This window comes from Gavialis gangeticus, unplaced genomic scaffold, assembly GCF_001723915.1.
Source record: "Gavialis gangeticus isolate Ggan-Ray unplaced genomic scaffold, GavGan_comp1, whole genome shotgun sequence".
Lineage (NCBI taxonomy): Eukaryota > Metazoa > Chordata > Crocodylia > Gavialidae > Gavialis > Gavialis gangeticus.
Window position 1 is genome coordinate 17,015,176 of NW_017729027.1, and position 21,846 is coordinate 17,037,021.

Genomic DNA, 21,846 nt, shown 5'->3' on the forward strand with positions numbered 1-21,846 from the left:
CGGGATGCGGACAGGCTGGAGAGGATCCAAAGAAGAACCACTTGTCTGATTGGAGGCCTGCAGGTAAGGCCCTACGAGGAAGGCTAAGGGGCCTTAACCTCTTCAGCCTCTCCAAGAGAAGGCTGAGAGGGGACCTTGTGGCACATATGAAGTTGGCAGTGATCTGTTCACCAGGGCACTTCCTGGAACAACAAGGAACAATGGCCATAAGCTACTGGAGAGTAGGTTTAGACTGGACATTAGAAAAAGGGTTCTTCACAGTCAGGGTTTCCAGGATCTGGAATGGGCTTCCAAGGGAGGTGGTGCTCACCCCATCCTTGGGGGTCTTCAAGAGGAAACTGGACAAGCACCTGGCTAGGATCACATGATCACAGGTTTGACCCTTTTTCTTACCTGCCTGGGGCAGGGGGTCAGACTGTATGGCCCACTGAGGTCCCTTCCGACCCTAGAATCTATGATCTGGGACGGGTCAGCAACCACCAGCACACATACCAGAGTGCATCATGTGAAGGCATTTTCTTGGCATGTGCACCTCAGGGTGGACAGTGGGGAAAGGGCCCTGTACTGCCACAATAAGGATCAGGCCCCTTGCGGCTCCTCCACCATCCGCCGCTGGCATGCCAACATCTTTCAAGTAGAGGTTGCAAGTGTTTTTGGAACTCTGCCCAAAAACATTGCCAACCCCTGATCTAAAGGAGCCTATAGTGCTCTGTAAATAACAACAGTGGAAGCTCAGGAGGCCCCAGCCCCTTCTCACATGGATTATTAGGATATAACAAGAGGAGCGCTGCAGCCACAGCAAGAGAATGAACCAAAACTCCATAACCAGCTTAGCTATAAAAGAAGATTAAAGCGGGTAAGTTTAAGGAGGGGATACAGAAAAGAGTTTGGGCTGTCCAGTTAGTGTGATGTATGGAGTCATGCTTGCTGTCCCTAGGTAACAGGGTGTTCTTGTTTTTCCCATGTTCTGGGGTATGTTGTTTGCCACGTAGGGCCAGGAAGAATTTTTTCCCCTCCCATTGCTACAGACATCAGGGGTTTTTTTGAATTCTTCAAAAGCATTTGGTGGTGATAGCCAGAGCTTAGGATTTAGAGGGTCTTCAGTTAGTGTCACATTAGGGATTAGAAAGGAATTTTACGCCATGGTTAGATTGGTATGAACTTTAGGGTTTTTTGCCTTTTAGGAGAGGGTGTGGCCCTCTTCCTTGGATCTCTCAGATGCATTTTAACAACCACGGCAGCAGCAGGATGCTGAAGATTGAAACGAATGTTGCCTGATGTCTCATTTGTGCCACCATAAAAAAAACTATGGCAGCACAAATGCTGAGCAAATAAACATCAATACCTTTTCTGGTGCCACATGAAAGAATCAGTGGTACAACAAAACTGGTAATAGACTCTTGTGGCTTTTTGTGGAGGATGTCTGCTACCTCTGTGGTTGAAGAGTACAGGCAGTGTGAGCAGGATTTAAAAAAGCTGTATTAAAAAAGCAACGGTTAGCATGTCTGTTGCATTCCTTTTTACTACTAGGCCAGTTATTCTGACAAAGGAAATTCAATTTGTTTGATGTTATCTTTATCAAATTCACAATGGCTCTTTTTGGACATAGAATTATCAAAAAGTAGGGCTGGAAGGGACTTGCAAACTTCCAGATGTAACCTAGTCCAGCTCTCAGCTTGAAGGAGGATAATTCTGAACCAAACCATCCCATACAAATCCTTGTTTAACTTTGCCACCAAAAGGTGACTGGAGAGTGCAAGAAGCTCAGTCTCCTTGTACTCTCCTGCCACCCCAGGCAGATTCTCTTGGGGATTTGAGGGCAGAGCGCCTGTGTGCTTTCCCCACTTAGGAGAGGCACCCCAGGGAGTCTTGGGGTGCCTCTCTGTAAGTTGGGGAGGGGTTCCATGATTGCAGAGAAGTGGATCTGGCTGAGCTTTCTTGTTCAGCCAAACCTGTGCTCTTGATCTGGCTGAACAGGAGCTCTTCCTCACTCAGCCGGATCTATCTTGGGTGATCTCCAGGGATAGATCTGGCTGAGCAGGGAAAGCAGGGAGATAACATCACCTCTTGTCCCGCACCATGAAGGGCCTGGTCAAAGGGTGACACATCACAACGCAGCTGATCTGCTTCATTCAGTGATACCTCTTTCTATCCTAATGACCCTTGTCCTTCTGTTTTACCTGTGGCAAATTAAGGTGCTTTTGGTGGCAGGCTTAGACAGGGATTTGTATGGGATGGTTTGGATCAGGATTATCCTCCCTTAAACAGGGGGTTGGAGTAGATGACATCTGGAAGTCTGCAAGTCCCTTCCAGTCCTACTTTTCGATAATTCTGTGACCAAAAAAAGCCATTATGAATTTGACAAAAATAATGTCAAACAAATCAGAATTGCTTTGTCAGGATAACTGGCCTAGTGGTAAAAGGGAAGTGCTAACCCTTGGGGTTTTTTTGTTAATACAGCTTTTGACACTGCCTCATATTCACATTTTTATAAGCAAATTGAAAATACATTTGAGATTTCTATTAATATGAACTGTATCACAGTTACTTCACTTTAAAACAGAGAGCATGCATTAAGGCAAAACCTACAAAGGTGTCTCCTGGGCCCAGTTCCATTCAATATTTTCATCTAATGATCGGAAGGATGGCAATGAAAGTTTACTTAATTTGCAAATTATGCTAGATAAAGAGGGATGCAAAGACTTTGGAAGCCAGGAGTAGAATTCAAAAGGAACTTGGCAAATTGAAATAATTGGTCAAAGTCAAAAGATATCTTGACTGAATTTTTCATGGGAAGTAGGAGAAACAAAATGGACAAATATCTATTGGGAAATAACTGGTCAGGTAGCAATTCTTCAGAAAAGGTTCTGGGAGTTCTAATGGATCACAACATAGATTGGAGTCAGCAACGTGATTATGCTATACAAAAGAAATGTCATTCTGATAGGCTACTAATAGGGTTGTTGGACGTAAGATAAAACAGATAATTAATTTTGCTTTGCTGGTTTACTGTGTCCAGTTTGGGGCATCACACTTTAAGAAGGATTTAACCAAAATGGAGAGAATCTAAGGGTGATCAACAAAAATTATGAGAACCTTGAAAATGTATGCTTTTTAAGGAAAAATTAAACCGACCAAAATCATTCAAACTAAAAAAAGAGAACATGGGGGTAACATTCTTTTAGAAAAGAACTGTAATCCATTTGTTCGCCATGTACACTGAAGGTAAGGCAAGAAACAGTTCAGTAAAGGTTAGATAATAAGAAAAACTTACAATAAAAAGGTAGTAAACTACAGAAACTGGTTACCTAAGTAAGTTTTGGTATTTCTATCACTGGAGATTTCAAGAACAGATTAGTTAAACTTCTAACTAATGTCAGAAATAGTCTGGGTATAATTGATCCAGCCTCAGTGCAGGGCAGCTAAACTAGCTGATCTCTTGAAGTTCCTGCCAGCTGCAGATACCTGACTTTCAGAAGTTATCACCAGTTTGTGTAAAAGCTACATTTTTGGATTCTTTGTTCATAACACACATCTCAAAGAACTCTAGTCTTGCTTTATTTTATCAGTAACAGGACAGCCTCCATTAATTTATCAGGCTGCTTTTTGCTATGCTAAGAGTTTACCAAAACTGATTCATGTTGAAATCTTTTATCCAGTTAAAGCTTGCCCTTCCATCTCTGACCACCATCGACTTCAGTAGGCTTATGCAGTGATAGGCACCCTAGATTCTCTCTGATCATGATCATAAAATTGTAAAATCCCACTGTAATTTTAGTAGTATACTATTTTGTACACTAGGTGGCAGTAAAAGTGGCATAAATGGTACCTGTAAAAAATAAATAAATAACTTGCCATCGAGAGGACATACGCTAACATTTAAGCATCATTTAAGTGGTGATACGCTAAAGTTTTATAATAACTTTGTTTTTAAGGAATGATTGGACCTGCTGTATTTTTAGTAGCTGCTGGATTCATAGGCTGTGACTATACATTGGCTGTTGCTTTCCTAACCATATCAACAACACTAGGAGGCTTTTGTACATCTGGCTATAGCATCAACCACCTTGACATAGCACCATCGTAAGTATTGTTCAACACATTTGTAATGCACACAATCTTGTGCTGACTTTTATTTGTATTCATTGTGTGGCTTCTAGTAGCCTTAATAATGGACCAAGACCACATTGGGTTATATGGATACATATAATGGAACACAAAGCTATACTAAAAAACATTAAGGCTGCAAAATCAAGTGCTCAAAAATTAGGAAATGCCAGAATTAAGGTTACTTGTACAACCTTGATATGTCTTCCTTATCTGTATGCATTGTGATACAGTCTTTAAATATGAGAGAATTTTTTTTTTTTCCCATAGGGCTCCTGCCTCATTCAGTGAATAGGATGGACCTTCTCTGGGAATTAATCTGGTATATGTAAGTGAAGGAAGTTACCTGCAGTAAATGAGGCAGGTGATTGCCGGAACAGAAAGGATAGTCTCATAGTTAAAGTAGATGAATGGCATCCTGGAGAACTGAATTCTGTCTGTTCCTCTGCAATTCTAGGAAAGGCTCTTTGAACCAGTTTTTTTCATAGTTGGTTTAGTTGTTTAGTCTTTGTTTTTTTAGTGTCCAGGTTGGGAACCTGGAGTCCCACTTGAACTGGGAACCCACAGCTACAACTGAAGTTGATGGCAGTTGCACCTTCAATATGTAATATTCTATATAGTGCTAAGAAAGCTTAAAAAAAAAAAAAAACCCCAACCAAAACAAAACAAGCCCCGTGCCTCAAATTGGGCGCTCAGAATTAAGGGATATTTTGGACTGACATTTCTGGCTCAGCTCTCCATCTGTAAAGGGAGAAGTGGATAATGCCATTTCTTCATCCCACCAGATGTTATGAAAAACACTAATACTTGCGAAACATTTATGCTGCAGTGATTGGCACCATAGAATAGCCCAGAGCTGTCTTCAGAGGTTGGGGGTAGTACATAAGGCATGGGTGCACGCATCGAAGAACAAGGATAAAATAAAATATTGAATAGCAGTTCAATAGCTTCAGAAGGAAGTATGAAATCACATAAAGACAGTCTCCTGAGGCATACATGTAGGGCGATAAATCTGAGGCTGCATGAGGCAATGTTAATTCCGTTCATTTCTGTTTGCATGCTTAATTTTGCAAGTGTAATGTTTGCATATTGTGTGTGGGTGGGTTTTTTAAACCAAGTCTTAGAAAAATTCCATTGTGGCAGTGTTGATTCCTTTCAGACTTTTCAAGCTTTAGATTAGATCACCTTGCAAGATCTGCCACTTGAGCTAACAGGAAATTGACAGCACGTGTACATTGTCATGCTCTATGTGGATCATCAGTAAAGCAAGATAAGACATTTTGCCAGAGGATTTTACAGATATTTACTGGCAGCAGAATAGTGTCAAGATGAAAGAATCTTGAGCTAAAAAATTGCATTTCATAGAATCATTGAATCAGAAAATTAGGGTTGGGAGGGACCTCAGGAGGTCATCTAGTCCAGCCCCCTGCTCAAAGCAGGACCCACCCAACTAGATCATCCTAGCCAGAGCTTTGTCTAGCTGGGTCCTAAAAACTTCCAAGGATGAAGATTCCATTGACTCTCTGGGTAACCTGTTCCAGTGTTTTACTACCCTTTTAGTGAAAGAAATTCTTCCTAATATCTAAACTAAACTTCCTTGGCTGCAACTTGAGACCATTGGTCCTTGTTCTGTCATCTGTCACCACTGAGAGTCTAGCTGCATCCTCTTTTGACCCCCACTTCAGATAGTTGAAGGCTGCTATTCAGTCCCCTCTCAGTCTTCTCTAAATAAGCCCAGTTCCCTCAGCCTCTCATAAGCAGGGATCCTGGTTTTCTCTGATTTTAAAAATGGCAAATTCTCTGATTTAAAAACCCAAAATCCGTGATAAAAATTAAAGCCCACCCCCCCAGCACTGCTGGTGCCCTGCACTCCCCCCCACACACACAGCCTCCTCAGCCCTCCTGATTCCCCTCAGTCCCCCACAACAGTCCCCCAAACCCACAGACACTGACACCCACCCCACCAGGTAAGTGTGTGGCAGGGAGGGGGAAAGGGAAGTTGTTGAGGGGTGCAAATCAAAGTGGGGGAGTATGCCCTTGTGCCCACTCCCAGGAGCAGGGCCAGGGGTGAGGGCAGGGGTGCCATTCTGCACGCTGCCCATGCGCTGGCTGGCCTGACAAGGCTTTCGCATACAGAGACTGCCCCTGCAACTCTGTCACTACACCCTGTGCTACCATCCCATGGCCACCTGCACGGCTTTGTGGGCAAGCGCGGCACGGGAGCAGCGGTGCGGTGACGGCCGCTGTGTGTGGGCCACGTATGTGCCTCCTGGTTATGGGGGGAAGGGGGAGCTCATATGCAGTGACCATCACTACACGGTCGCTTATGCCCTACAACTGGCTGCACAGCTCCGTAGTGGTGCGAGATGGTGGTGGCAGCTGCATGCCAGCTGGTGGGGGGGCTTTGTGGGCAAGCAACACAGGGCGTGGTGTGGTGGTATCCACCACGTGCAGGCTGCACACATGCTGCCCAGCCAGCTGGCCAGGGAGAGGGAGGTGGGGGGCTCACATGCAGCCGGCTGCACAACTCCATGGCCAGGGGTTGGCAGCAGCGGCGAGGAATGGTGGCTGTGGAGGGTGGGGAGGGCTCACACGCAGCAGCCCCCACCGCTGCTGCTTGCCTGTGGAGCCATGCTGCACGTGAGCCCCCCATTGGTGGGCCTGACTCTGCACACAAGCAGCAGTGGTGGTATGAGGTGGTGGCAGCCGCCACACGCGAAACACCCCTGCTATCCGGCTGGGCAGCGTGCAACCACCACCACCATCCCATGCCGCCGCTGCTGCTTGTTTAAGGAGCTGAGCCCACAGACAGGGTGACTTGTGTGCGGCAGTCACAGCTACCACCACACTGCCGCTGCCATGCTGTGGCCAGCCACAGAGCTTCACAGGCATTGCTCCGCGGTGACAGTAGCAGTGCGGAGGTTTTGCATGCAGCAGCTGCCACTGCTGGCACAGCTCTTTAGGGAAGCAGCAGCGGTCACTGTGCGCAAGCCCCCCACAGCTACCGTCCCTCACTGCTGATATCTGATATCTTTTCTGATATCTGGGGCAATCTATTTGATACTGGCTGCCACCTAGACATCAAGCCATTTATTACTACTCTTTGAGCTCCATGCTCCAGCCAGTTTTCTATCCACTTTACAATCCATTCATCCAGTCCGTACCTCCTTAGCTTGCCTGCAAGAATGTTGTGAGAGACTGTATCGAAAGCCTTGCTAAAATAAATGTGCACAACATCCACCGGTCTCCCTGCATCCATAGAGCCAGTCATCTCATCAGAGAAGGCAATCAGCTTGCTCAGACATCACTTGGTAAATCACCTTTTTCTCCAAGTGCTTAGAAATTGATTCCTTGAGGATCTGCTCCACAGTTTTTCCAGGGACTTGAGGTGAGGCTGACTGGTTTGTAGTTCTCTGGATTTCCTTTTTCCCTTTCTTAAATATGAGCACTATGTCTGCCTTTTTCCAGTCATCCAGGACCTCTCCTGATTGCCATGGATTTTCAAAGATGATGGCCAGCAGTTCTGCAATCACATCAGCCAACTCCCTCATCGCCCTCAGGTGCATCCTGTCCTGCCCCATGGGCTTGTATACATCCAGCTTTTCTACATAGTCCCTAACCTGTTATTTTGCCGCTGTTCCTCTCCTCCCCAGACTGTGCTGCCTGGTGCAGTAGTCTCGGAGCTGACCTTACCTGTGAAGACTGAGGCAAAAAAGCCATTGAGCACTTCAGCCTTTTCTGCACCCTCTGTCACAAGGTTGCTTCCCCCATTCAGTAAGCGACCCACACTTTCCCTGCTCTTCCTCTTGCTACCAAAACACTTGTAGAAACCCTTCTTACCCTTCACATCCCTTGCTAGCTGCAACTCCAGTTGCGCTTTGGTGTTCCTGACTTCATCCGTGCATACCCAGGCAATGCTGTTATATTCTTCCCTAGTTATTTGTCCAAATTTCCACTTCTTATAGGCTTCCCTTTTGTGATTTAGTTTACTGAAGAGTCTGTTCCCTACTAAGCCACGCTGGTCTTCTGCCACACTTGCTAGTCTTTCTGCACATTGGGATGGTTTGTCCCTGCAGTCTCAGCAACACTTCTTTTAAGTACAGCCATCTCTCCTGGACTCCTCTCCCCTCCAGACTGGCTTCCCAGGGAAGCCTGAGCCTCTATCAGCTGAGAGCCTTTTGTCCTGGGATCCTACAGAAGCCTATTGTCCCACTCTCAGTACCTGTGAAGTATGCAAGATAAAATGTATTGACTACTTTTTCAGGAACAATTAAGGCTCATTCCAATGAACTGCCATCCACGCTGCTTGTGTAAAGGGTTGTACTCCTCTTATTTTCGCTCTTATTGGCTCCAGGTTTTGACTAGGATCAACTAGAACCTCCTCAAATGTAAGTCTTTTTTAGACTCAGGTTCCACCAGCCTCTTTTGCTCCTTTCTCTTCAGCATGACTTCAGTCCCTCCAATCTTCTCCATGTGGCTTTTTGTCAAGACACATTTTTTCTCACTTCTTTCCAGTCACCCCCTCTAACTGTTCTCAGTTCAAGTAGTCTCCCTGGCAAGCACATCTCACTTCTCTGGACTTTCTAGCCTCAATGTCCCTGCCCAAGCAACTCCAGTGTTTCCCTTTCTCGGGTCCTCATCACATATGCCTTTCTTGGCCCCACCTCAGTCTCCAGCCATCCCCCATTTTTAATTTCTACTGGCTCCCAGTCTTAATCTCCTTTTGCTCTCCTTATCCAGGCTCCTTGCCTTCCTCTTCAGATCCTTTTCCCAGTCCTCACTCCCCTCACACCATACACATACACATTGTCTCTTCAAGATTTCTCCCCTTCTCTCTTGGCTCCTTCATTTTGCCCCACTGATTTTTAGTCCCAGTCTGCCTTCGCCCCTGCTCTTAACCCAATATATGCGTCCTTGTGCTTCCTGCAGATCCCAATCTTGTCCCTTCTACATTCAGCACTGGCTGGGCCCAGCAGACAGATAGGCACCATGCTTTCAGTTCAGGAACCTAGAGCTAGAGAGACAGTTGTAGGGGAAATATTTGTCATAAAATGGAGTATGCTGAATGTGACTTCAATGTAGGGGATTACTTAAATTTCAGAAGGAAAATTCCTTTTCTCTGTAGACCAGAGGTGGACAAAATACAGCCCATAAGCTGGATCCAGCCCACCGAGGGATTTTATCCGCCCTGCAACAGGTCCCCCAGCCCTACGTACAGGCACAGGGGGCAGCCCAAGTCATGACACATGCATCTGGTCCCACTGTCCCCAGGTTCACAGTGGGGCTGGGGTCGCATAGCAGCAGCTCCTTCCAGTTGCCACCACTAGTGTCACAGTTGCTGCCAGCCCCAGCCCTGCTGCCCGGGCACTCTGGCCTGTCTATTCTGTACCCACTGCTGGCTTGCCAGATGGAGCAGGCAGGTGGGGTCTCCATGGAGACTGACCAAGGACCCACACAAGCAGAGTGCACTTGGCTGGGTGGGTGGGATGGGTCTGTGAGTGGGCAGGGATTGGTGTCCAGGAGCAGGATAGCCAGGGCTGGGATTTTTGGGGCCGCGACAGCACAAGGCTGGGGCCCAGGACAGAGCCACAATCCACTGCCTGCATGTCCCTGTGATGAACACCAGTTTCGTGGGCAGGGTGTGCTGGGAGTGGATCACAGCTCTGGCCCTGTAATGTCACCCCAAGATTATGGCCCTGGCTCTGTCCTTCCAGCTCCTGGGCCCTGCTTCCTGCCCACCTGTGGCTCCAACCCATCCACCTAGCTGAACCACACCCTCCCCACACAGGTCCTGGGCTGGTCTCTACGGAGACCCTAAGACTAGGATCTTGAGGTGGTGACAGTGAAGGCCTGGGACCCAGAACAGAGCCACTCCTAGGGAGTTTTGAAGAGCTACTGCTGGCCCTTCAGCCCAAATAATTGCCTACCCCTGCTGTAAACCGTGACACAGGTAACTGTGGAACCATGGCAATTTTCAGGATAAACCTTGGCAAAGTTGTAAGTAATTGGTATCAGTCTGGTAATTGTTGTTCACTTGTATTCATTACAGTCACATTACCAAAAAGATGAGTGAGATATTAAAAAATTATGACAAAGCCATGTTTTTACAAGTCATGCACTGAATGCATCATGCATCTTCTGTTGTACTCCAGATATGGCCTCGTAGTTAATCTGTGAATTCTTTCTATTCCTTCATTCCCCACTACTCTGTCATAGAAGAACCTAGTCAACAGCTTCGTGGACCATCTGGCTCTGCAGACATGTCACATTTAGTTTTGTGTCCTGCTGGATTCTTCCCCATGGGCAGGGAGTGGTAGTGTGGTTATCTGTATCTAACTGTTTGTATTATCAAGGATGCAACCCATATCAGAAACCACTGAAAGTGCGAGGTATTCAGCCAGGAAAGAGTTGTAGATTCAACTGGAGAGGTTTCTGTAAGAGGGTTTTAGGTTCCAAAGATTAAATCTTTGTTCACTATTGAACTTATATTGTCTACACCAGTGATGCTCAACCTTTTGTTTGCACAGGCCAAATTGGGCCCCCTACCACCTCCATTGGCCCTGAGCTGCTGGATTGGGGCCCACAACACCTCTAGTCAGCCTGTGTCCCCCAGATCAGGCCCTGGGCCACCTGTACCCAGGGCTTCCCATGAGTCTGGAAATTTGGCATTGGAGTGTGGCAGTTGCTGCTATCACTCTCTCACTGCCAAATTTTTGGACCCCAGAGGACTTCTGCAGGCCAGATGACATGTTTCTGGCTTGGGGGTTGAGCACTCCTGGTCTTTACTACTTTATCACCAGATAGCTCTGTGGTTTAATATACTGGACTGTTCCATGTGTGCTGCATCCTAACCCAGAAGTAACATAGCCATGCTTGCATGTGCTGCTCTTGGGCTAACTCATTTTGCCTCTCAACAGGGATAATTAGCCCTCCTACAGCACAGCACCTAAGTTCTGATTCAGGAGGCCATGCACGTGGGACAGAGTGGCATGTTTCAGCAAAGTGGTGCAGTAAGTTCTTCTTTCCCTTTGTGGCTGCCCTCTGATTTAGTAGGGTTCTGTAACCAGCAAATGCCATGTGAGCTGTTGCCTGCAGGGAACCCTTATTTCATGGTTTGAACAGGAAGCCTAACGTTTCCATTTCTAGTTGCACTTCTGCCACTAGTCTGCAACTGCACTGTACTTTGAAACATGATTATAATTATGCCCTGCTGTCCACAAAGATATGTGAACTGATTTATAGGTATGGGAAGAAGCTGAGACTCAAAAAAAGGTTAAGCGACTTTCCCAGGGTTACACAGGAAGTCATTACTTAAGTAAGGCTGCTGGCCTGTATGGAAAGAGCAGCACAGTAGATCCAGGATTCAGATCCAAATGGATCCACACCAGGATCCAGATCCAAATGCCACAAAATGGAACTGCAAAAGTGGGTCTGGTAACTAGTGGGTGAACCACAGTCAAATCCACCCACCATTGTTGCCTTCTGATTTACATGGGCATAAACAGAGCATGTATTGTGAAAGGCAGAGTTGGTGGAACTTTATTCTGCAATAAAAAGTAAGTCCCATCCTCCTCAATGCCACTACTTTATTAGCAATGGAACCTCTGTCCTCTGACATCAGCTCATACCCTTCTACATCTGCTGACCCACCAGCACCTTTCTTCTCTGAACCTCTCCAGTAGCTCCATCTCAGACAAATTGGTAGTCAAGAGTGAAGAGGTCTTTGGTGTGAATGGCCAGGTAAGGTTGTAGAAATTTTTTTTTGGTTGAACTGTAAGCTAATGAGTATATAAATCAGTCACATGCATCACAGCGTCACTAAGTGCATCTGAAAATACATGGGGATTTTTCCATACCAGTAAGTAATTTAGCTTGTGCAATATGAAGGACCATGGACCCAGGTGGAATGGCTCATGCAATGAGCAATGTCATCAAATATTAGAATGCATTAAATAAATTGAGTAATTTCTTAAACAGGTATGCTGGGATCCTCCTTGGAATCACAAATTCATTTGCCACTATCCCAGGAATGGTGGGGCCAGTGATTGCCAAACTCCTGACTCATCATGTAAGTTTACTTGCTGGTTGTTTTACCAGTGAAATTCTGAATACTGTCATACAGAGATTCTCCCTCCTTAGATCATGTTTTCTTTAAGGATTAAGACTTACTATGTAGATGCCAGTCTTCCTCTTTGGTTATTAAAGTGACTATCATATTGATAGTAAAATCTGAAGTTGCATTGTGAACAGTTGCAAAGGTTCTAACAGTCAGTGCCTTGGGCTTTGTCTTCCCTATGAAAAGGAATATTTTTTTAATGAAAAGTTAGTTAACATCTGTGTGTCAGCTAACTTTAACATTTGTGTTAAAATCCTAGTACAGACAAAGGTGTTCTAGTATTAATGTGTGTTAGCAAGTTGAGATAAATATTGCTTTGGTTAGTTATGGAAGAACCATGGATTTCTAAGTAAGCTAGTGACTCCTGAATTTAAAATTTGCCAATTTAACCAATAAGAAACAACTTTCAAGTGTATGTATTTACAATGTGCAAGTCTTTGTATATATTTAGGGATTAGTATGCTAAAATACTTGTCTTAGATGGGCATCTAATCTGTATAGATCCTACAACTATTTGGTCAGTGAAAAAATTACCTGAAATTATAATTTTAGAATTATATGCAGAATTATTTTAACCAGAGGTACCTAATCTTCCGGGCCCACGGGCCAAATGAGTGGCATGGAGTCAGTCCAGTGGTGCACTGACTGGCCTGATGCAACCCCACATGTCCAAATGTGGCCTGTGGAGACCTTCGCAGATCTGGAAATTTGGCAGCAGGAGAGCTACGAAACTGCTGCCATTAACACTGGCACTGCTCCCCCACCACCAAATTTCCAGACATCGTGAGACTCCATGAGCCAGATGACACGGCTTCATGGGCCAGAGGTTGAGCACTCCTGATTTTAAACCACTGTTTTAGGAAGGCGAGGTGGGCAGTGAGTATCTAGTACAATAGGTGAAGTGCCTGCCTTAGTAATCAATTACACCAGTTGTTGCCTTGAAATAATACTGCAGTATTTAATGCTGTGAGGTCAGACAGATCAGTTTTGGGACAGCTTCACAAAATTCTCTTACATACTTATTCTGTTGTTTACATTATTCTGTTATCCTTCCCCTCTATTTACCAGTAAGATTGCAAAATTACCACTATTTTAAAATTATTTTTAACCTTGAAACCTCTACAGTTATATACAATTTAACCACTTTTGTTTTTGTTAGTGGTTTTCAGCCTCAGCTGGCTTCGTGAGGGTTTTCTATATAAGAAACTTTACCCTTGGTTCTACTGACACACCTTTGGACATTTTGTTATAATTTGATTATTTTCAGAGGTTGGAAGGACTTGGGGCTAAAGTCAGCGTGTGGCTGAAAAACTGACTTAAAATTTACATCTGGAATAATAAATACATTGTAACTAATAGTAAAACTAGTTGGCAAAAAGCATAGGAGAGATTTCTGCTCTTTGTCTGAAAGCTAAGTAATTTTTTTCCCTTAAGATGACATTCTCTTAGTATTTGGTTAGCCCCTATTTAGTTTTGAAATAATACATGAGGAGGATGTTTCTGCTTGTTAAATGACAAGTTGGCTCAGCCAGCCATTATCACAGCACTGTTGGAATGTCATTGCAAGTCACATGCAATTAAAATGCAGTAGATCTTTAATTGGACCTGTTATGTTTTTGTAATGTTTTTGATGTCAATATAAAACTGCACTTGTATAAATGTAATTAATTTTTAAAAGGAAGAATATGTACTGCCTATCAGTTTAATTAGTTCATTCTAAAATATAGACCTGCAAACTGATTACTTCTCTTCTGTTTTTTTTTCCTTCTCTTGGCAGAATACTATGGGAGAATGGCAGACTGTCTTCTATATTGCTGCTTCTATTAACTTATTTGGAGCAATTTTCTTTGCATTATTTGCCAGTGGAGAAGTGCAGGACTGGGCAGTCAGTGGATACCACATGCATAGGAACTGAAGGAGTCATTGAAATACCCAGGCTGAATTGCTTTGTATTAAAATCATGTGACCTGAAAAGTGCCTTTCACATTGATGCCTAAAAATCTACAAAAGTTCTGCAGTTTAATCATTTTATCTTTGTCCTTTTTGTACTGGAAGTCATTTGATAGCGTTATGTATGCTGTTTCTGTAACTGAAACTACTTGGATCTGGTAGTAGCCTCATGCTTGGAATTTACATCGGATTTATATGTTCCTAAAATTTTTAATCAATGTGTTAGGCACCATTTCCATCCAGTCTTTTAACATTTCCATCCAGTCTTTTTAGCTAATACTTTCTGAAGTAAAGTGCGTAGGGTGATATATTTTATCACTGAAGTAGTGGGGGGGAGAGAGAAGTAATTGTGTATGATGCTGCGTGGAAGACTGGAATGTGAAGAATGGAATGCAATAAGCAATGGTTTAGATTGTCATGATGGAGTTGACATGTTTCTATAATTTTAGCCTCCAGGAACTTCCTGTTCTTCTGTAGCCTTTTACCTCATTTTATTTTTTATATTTTTTAATTACTATTGGAATGCAAAAAAAATTACAATTTTACATGAACAAAATTCTAGTATGTAAATATGAGTTCAAGAACATGGCTTCATGTTGGATACGGAGAAATCGGAGAGCGAAGTACATAGTAGGTAGTTCAAACAGTGAGACTAATGGCGCGGAACCCATCCCTTGCTCTCTCTAGTGGTGTAAAATTTTGACATACCATATGAGGCCAAAGCAGAAGCAGTGGATTCTATGGCTTGACCTTTAAGGCACCTTAACAACAAACTGTAAGTGGAACATCTGTGTAAGCAAGGTCATTAAAATGTTTTTCAATCCAACAGTATTTTTTTTACTACTGCAGTGCACAGTCTCAACAACAGAATTTTCAAAGTTTTTTCATTGCATTGGTTTGTACAAATCTGCCAGTGGAAACGTATTAAAATGAAGCAGCCGAAACTAGGAAAAGCACTTCAGGGTTCTCTTCTTCAGTTAATCCAGTTTCATTCAAAGTTGAGAAACTGTGTGAAAAAAAACTGCCACAACTTCATTTTTGGAAGCTGCCAAGGCTGCTGTAGTTCAAGTCAAAAGATGGTACTATTAATCATCATCTGTGTTGGAATCCAACAAAATGGATGCTACTTAAGAAAGAATAGGCAGTTGAAAATTAGGACCCCCACTTACAATGCTAATAATTGTAGATCAATCAAAAATTCCCCTGGAAATTCAGGATTGGAATAGAAGGGTGAAAGACATTTGGTTTCATTTTTCCACCTCATATCTATATGAAAAAAAAAACAGGCACAACTCCTAAATGGTGCTCTAGTGGATCCTACCTCCCTTCATTTCTAGGAAATGACAGCTGCTTTTGGTCATCAACGTTAAGGACCATTTTCTTTTGGCCTGCATTGAAGTATCATTTTGTCTTACAATGAAACTACTAAAGCTGGGTTGTATCTGTTGGTTAGGAAGCTCCAATTTGGAGCTGATCCAGGGGGAGAGGCTGTGTCTTTTCAGCCTCTTCCCCTAGCTCTGCCCCCCCCCCCTTCCCATTTTGTCTGAAATGGGGGTGGGTGGTTTGGAGTTCCCCACCTTGAGGAATGCCAGGAAGGCTCAACCTACCTATCCCGCCCTCCAGGGACAGCTGGGCAAGCCCCAGAACGAGCTCCCTCCCCATTCTGAAAGGAGCACTATTGGGCTGCATCAACTGACCAGCGCTCCCAGCACACAGACAGAAGTTAATGAAGGCACTGCGCTTTAGAGGGCTTTCATCTGAACCCTCATGCAATGAGGGTTCAGACTGTTGCAGGATCAGGCCCTTTTAAAGTGCTCTGCAACCATGTACCCATTTTGGGTCATGGCTGTAAAGCATTTCCAGGGGCCACATAGGGAGAAAATTGTTACTTCTGTCTGTGCCTCTAGTGTTAGCCTGTCTGCTGAGAATGCAGCAAGGAGCAGTGCCATTATTTATAAAGCTCTTTAACCCACCAGCAGCCCAGCTAGCTCTTGAACCAAACCAAAGCTGTTAATCTGAATTAGTTTGGCTGTCATCTTCATTTGCAAGTTCCAGGGGTAAGTGCTTTGTCTTCCTCTGCTTTGTACAGTGAGGAAGAAGTTAGCTACTGAAATAAGTGTTTTTAATACCGAAGAAAAAAATCCAGGTTGGTTTTAAAACAACTGAGCAACCTATTCCTAGCAATCCCTAACCTGCAAGCACTAGAATGTTGCTACCAGAACAGGACTTGGGGAAACAGAGCAAACCATGTGATAGCAGTTGGGCTTCAGGGGGGGAATTTGCACCTTGCAAAGCATTTTCACATAGTAGAATTCAACCATGCATGAGCATTAACACCCCTCTCCTGGTGGAAGGTGCTGAAAGATCTCTCCTGATGACTGGGAACTAAAGGTCAGAAGCTTCACAACATACTCTGGAGATGGCAACTTGAGCAGCTATTTATTTTAGCTGCTACATCTATCTGAGTGCTTGTAATGGGGTGATGCCTGCAGGCTCTCCCTTGTCTTAGGCACTATACAAACATGTAAGAGAGACTATGCGTCCAGGAGAGGGGCTGTTTATACTATCCAAGCAGCTTCCTGTGGCTTTTTGTAAGAATCCTCCCACTTAAGGTCTGATTTAGCTTAATTATACCTTGTTTGTGTAATCTCTCACATACTACATACTGGGATTCTGCCTCATTAAGTCATACTAAACAATCACCTACTTGAAACAGGCACAGAGAGATGCATGCATTAATGATTGGCAACCTTACACTAGCAGAGCTGTGACATTCCAGTTTAATAGTGCTATTAACACTATGTTTAATATACTCTGTATTATTAACTCCAAAAATGTCTTGAACCTTAAACAAGTGAGAGTTAACCCATTTCTGGTTCAGTAACATGCCATATTTAATTTGGAAGTAAAACAATGGTAAGACAAACTACTCATTTATTTTTAAACAGAGGACCATAGGTCCAGTAATTAATGTCAGTCGGATCTGTCATAGTGTTAAAAAAAATAGCATTTTGTGAATATCCAGTGCCTAAAGAAGGAAGTTCAAAACAGAAAACAGCAGGCAGCAAATGTTCATGTGTTACTAGCCTTGGAGCTGAAACGGTATGCTTCAAACAGAACTCTATGTAAAGCTCACCAAGAGCCTCTGTTCTGACACTAAACAGCATTGTTTTTTATATATAGATACAGATTGTACACAATGAAAGGAACCAACCTCACCAGAGAACAAGTACTGTGAATGAGCATCTTCACTTTTCTTTTCAGACAAATGTGATTACCAAATAAAATGTAATCTTCACCACAATGAAATGTATTCCACCTGAGTGAGTTCATTTATGAAGACAATTGTAAATGTTGTTATATATAACCCTAAGCATGGAAGCAAAATTATAAAATTAGTTTTCTATTTTGTTTATAACACTGACCTAATACAATCCTTAGTAACTTCCCAGAAGCACAAATGCTGTTTTCAAAGGGTCATAATATAATTCAGTCAAATCACAGTTCAGTTTCTTTGCAAGACTTCCGTTCACAGGAAATTTCTACTTTATCTGTAGTCATTTCAACTGGGTAAAAGTTTTAAAATAATAATAATAATTTTTATAATGCTAAATGTGGTGTTGTCCCTGACCCCCAAAATTGTTCTTAAACTTTCATGTCAATATGCATAAAAATATCATGCATCTGAAGCAACCAAGTTTGAAATGCATGAAACCAAAAAGGTGAAAAAAAAATCAAGGAATTGAGTGACTGGCAAAGGGCATACTTGTCTTTAGCCTTGTTAAGAAAGAAAGCATGGTTTAGGAAGCCTAACTTCCCTCCCTGCCCTTTGCTTTCCTCCAGGAGACAGCAATTTGCTGTTAACTAGATCTGAGTGAAAGCCAGAAATTCTACTTTGTGAAGAGTTTTGTAGTTTGGTTTAACTGGAATTAAAACAACATTTTGAAAATCTCAGTGAAAATGGGTGGGTAGAATCTCTTCTGTTTTGGGACTTTCTCTGTTAAAATTACATTCCAAGGAAACTAACCTAATTTTCAGAGAGAACCATACCATCTGATGGAGTACTGATGGTACTCCAGGGATCCTGGAGTTCTCTGTTAAAAAAAACAGAAATTCTCCAATTTAAAAGAAAACAAAATCTGCATTTTTCCACAGTTTAAATGATACGCCACTCATATAGCTATCAGTTTAAAAAAATGTTATATTGATATATTTACAATTTTAAAGCAAGCCTACCAGTGCCTCAGACACTACAATAAAATAAATTCTAAATACCTATACATTTTGGCATTTGATTTTGGGTTTTCTATCATGGAAAATCAAAGCTCCCCCTGCCTCCTTCCTCAGCCAGGATGTGGGTTGATGAGTGGGCTGGGAGTGAGGGGCACCCTGTGCCTCAACCAGCTGCTTCCCAGCATGTGGACATGGGGGAGCAGCCAGCCCCAGGCTAACTGCTTCCCCAGCTCCATGTGCCACTGTAGCTGGCTAGGGTGGCTAGCACAGGGGCTGCCTGCCGACTAGCCCTACACTCATGTACCCTATGCCCCAGCCAGCCCCTCCTGCAGCACGTGGAGCCTACTTGTAGCCCTGGGCTGGCAAGCTGACCTAGACCAGCCTAGATTGCTGTGATAGGGTTCCAAATGGTATACACGAATAAACTCCAGAGCAATTTGCTCTGCAGTTTATTGGTCTACATTAATTGCACATGTAGATGCACCCACTGTTGCCCTTCAAACCATGAGGGGATGCAAGGCTAAGAACCAATTTTGCATTAAGTGATAATCCAGCTGTTGCTCATTTTTTCTTTTATTGCTGTGCCACAGCTGTAAAAGGCAGTTGCCAGCCTAAAACAACATGAATTGCTGCTGTGGTGAACTAGTGTTTTTTAAACTGGGTGTTTAAAAGGGAAATAATATGAAGCATGTTGGGGTGGTTGAATAGCTGTGTAAATTCCAGACTTAATTCAGCCTTACTGCCACAGAAGTGAATAGACCTAGTGGTACTTTTAAGCTTGAGCAAGAAGCTCTTCAACCTACTTTTGAGTGAAAGGAGATTGAGGAAGTAAAACAACTTACTTTTTTGGCTGTTTAAACAAAATGTATTACTTTAAATAGCCCTAAAGCAGAAATGGCTGGGAGTAAAATGCTGAAAATTAACACAGCAAATTTCCAGTGAAATTTAGTTTTGATGTGACCAATTTATAACCCCTTTCAAATAAGTATGCTTTATATGCTCAGTAAAGTTTGCATAAAGAGGGGGGTGTGTGGGTGTGGGTGATTGACTGAAAATATACCCTAGAAAAAAATGTTACACTGTCCAAAGGGACAATTTGAGGTAGTCAATGCTAAACTCACACTCTTGATGATTAATGAAGAATTCATTGTTTCCTAAAATCCAGTTTGCTGCCTGCTGATCTGTATCTCGCCCTGTGCCTAACATCAGTTTTGTACTTAGGCCTTGAACATCAAAAGTAACAGAGCTCTTCAGAGGTGCAAAGGTGTCTGTGTGGAGGACTGAGAACAGTCTCTTTTCTGGTTTGTAAGCTGTTCTATAAACCTTTTGGGAATAGCCATGAAAATGTGTAATTCTTGGTTCTGAATATTTTTTATTAATGTTGTTTTTGGCTTCCATCTCATGAAGTCTAGTGTCAGGGATGTGCGTGTCTCTTAGTTTATCTCTACAAAATCTCGTATTCCATTCGTATCTATAACTCAGCTATACGTGCCTACCTAAAACTCAGAATCAGCTGTTACTGCTCTAAAACTTCTAGATATAGAGAAAGTGAGACTAAAACATGCCAAGTGATTGCTTTCACTTATAGGAATAGACAGTGGATAGAATTGCCGAGTGGTTTTGGGGGGGGGTTGGGGGGGTTGTAAAGCATAGGAAGGACACAAATAGAGGACTAAAGAAATATCTGTAGAAAATAATATATAGATAAAAAGGTGCACAGCAATGGACATAACCATCAAAATATAGGAATGTAAGAAAATAAAACTGAAAGGGATCTCAAGGTCTTTTAATCCAGACCACTGACTAACCTAACAAGCTCCCACAGATTTCCAGGGATGGAGATTTTACAACTTCCCTAGGTAGCCTATTCCAGTGCTTGACCACCCTCAATTACTAGAAGAGTTCTTTCTGATCTCCAGCCAAAATTGCCTCTGCTGCAATTTGAGGCCATTGATCTTAGTCCTGTCCCCTGTGTCCACAGAGAATAGTTAATCTCCAGCTTTTTAATAAGTAGCCCTTTGGATGTCTAAAGACCATCAGTGAGCACCCTCCTCTCCCCTAGTCCTCTTCTCCAAATGAAATATCCCTAATTCCTTGATTCTTTCCTCATAAATCATGTTTCCCAAGCCTCTGATCATTTTTCTCACTCTCCACAGAATTCTTTCTAATCTGTCCAGATTCTTCATGAAGTGCAGGACCCAAAACTGAACACCATACTCCATGTGAGGCCTCACCAGCACCAGATAGTGCAGAGGAATTACTTCGCTTGATTTGCAAGTGACACTTCTATTAATACAACTCAGTAGGCTGTTGGCATTTTTTATTTTTATTCTTTTGCAACAGGAGCACACTGTTGCCTCATATTCAGCTTCTGGTCCCCAGGTCCTTCTCTAGTATTGCAGCCTAGCCAGCCATCCCCTGGTCTGTATTTGTGCATGCAAGGAGGCTTTGTACTTGTTGAATTTAATCTACTTTTAAACCATTTATCCAGTTTATCCATGCCACATGGAAGACTATGATATAGCTCACAAAGTACTCTCAAACTGCTCAAATAAAAGTCCATTAGCTCCCTTCATCAGAGCATCAAAGTACTTCCAAAAAGTAAGTGATATGTCCTCACAGAACCCCCTAATGCACGGGTGTCAATGATCTGCCCTACTGACCAGATCTGGCCTGTGGGGCTGGAAATTTGGCAGGAAGGTAAGTGGCTGAAGTGTTAATTGCCATGACTCTCAGAGCTGCTGCAATTAATGCTGCTACTGTTTGTCCCACCACCAAATTTCTGGCCTCACAAGGCAGATCCATAGTGCAGAGCTGTGTCTTCTGTCCCATGGGCCTGCCCATGTAGCCAGGAATTTGGTGGTAGGATGAGCCGTGGGAGCTCAGCACTCATCCCACTGCCAAAATTTCTGGTCTCGCAGCCAGTCTTACAGGTCAGATGGCACAGCTCTGCATTTTGGATCCAGCCCACAGCCTGGCTTTGTGCTGCTTGCTCATCATGAGTTTGACACCCCCCTGCTCTAATACAACAATACAATATCTCAGAAAGTGAGGGTCTGAAAGTTAGGCCCTGATCCTAAAAGTAGCTTCAGATGCAGACAGCAGTAGAGAGCCCAACTGAATGTTAAGGCTGTGCTTTGCTGAAACGGCCTGTGGCCTAGATTCATAAAAACACCCAGGTATGACGAGGCTGAGTGCTGCCATTCCTAATTTTCTGTTTGCCTGGCAGAATTCACAGTCTTGTGCTAGGCACCTAAGTTCCCTCTATTTTTTTTGTTCACAGAAACATACACATACACCCCCCCACCAACCTGTCTTGTGACTGTTGTGGTTCACTTGACAGTTCAAAAACAAACTTATACAATTAAACTACAGTATTCTCATTCCCACTACAAAACTGCACTATGTGCCCACTTGCTCTAGGTACCTTGGAATAGGAA

At 43.4% G+C, this 21,846-nt stretch overlaps 1 protein-coding gene and 2 long non-coding RNA genes across 8 annotated transcripts in view; 2 read left to right on the forward strand and 1 right to left on the reverse strand.

The window, feature by feature from the left end:
* Positions 1–14,313, forward strand: part of SLC17A5 (solute carrier family 17 member 5) — a 39,656-nt gene extending 25,343 nt beyond the window's left edge. For all 6 annotated transcript variants that reach the window (XM_019520466.1, XM_019520468.1, XM_019520470.1 and 3 more), the window contains 3 exons: positions 3,936–4,083; positions 12,085–12,175; positions 14,001–14,313. In XM_019520466.1, coding sequence (XP_019376011.1) covers positions 3,936–4,083; positions 12,085–12,175; positions 14,001–14,138 — 377 coding nt within the window. In that variant the 3' untranslated portion in view covers positions 14,139–14,313. The remainder of the gene's footprint in view (positions 1–3,935; positions 4,084–12,084; positions 12,176–14,000) is intronic.
* Positions 14,314–14,674: 361 nt separating this feature from the next.
* On the reverse strand, positions 14,675–18,075 carry LOC109299941. The gene is made up of 2 exons (XR_002098063.1): positions 17,388–18,075; positions 14,675–15,299 (listed from the first exon to the last, which is right to left on the reverse strand). It is a non-coding gene; the product is annotated as an uncharacterized LOC109299941 (long non-coding RNA).
* Positions 18,076–20,258: 2,183 nt separating this feature from the next.
* LOC109299852 overlaps positions 20,259–21,846 on the forward strand; it is an 18,241-nt gene continuing 16,653 nt past the window's right edge. Inside the window, exons 1-2 of the long non-coding RNA XR_002098027.1 lie at positions 20,259–20,377; positions 21,505–21,510. This is a non-coding gene — a long non-coding RNA (uncharacterized LOC109299852). The remainder of the gene's footprint in view (positions 20,378–21,504; positions 21,511–21,846) is intronic.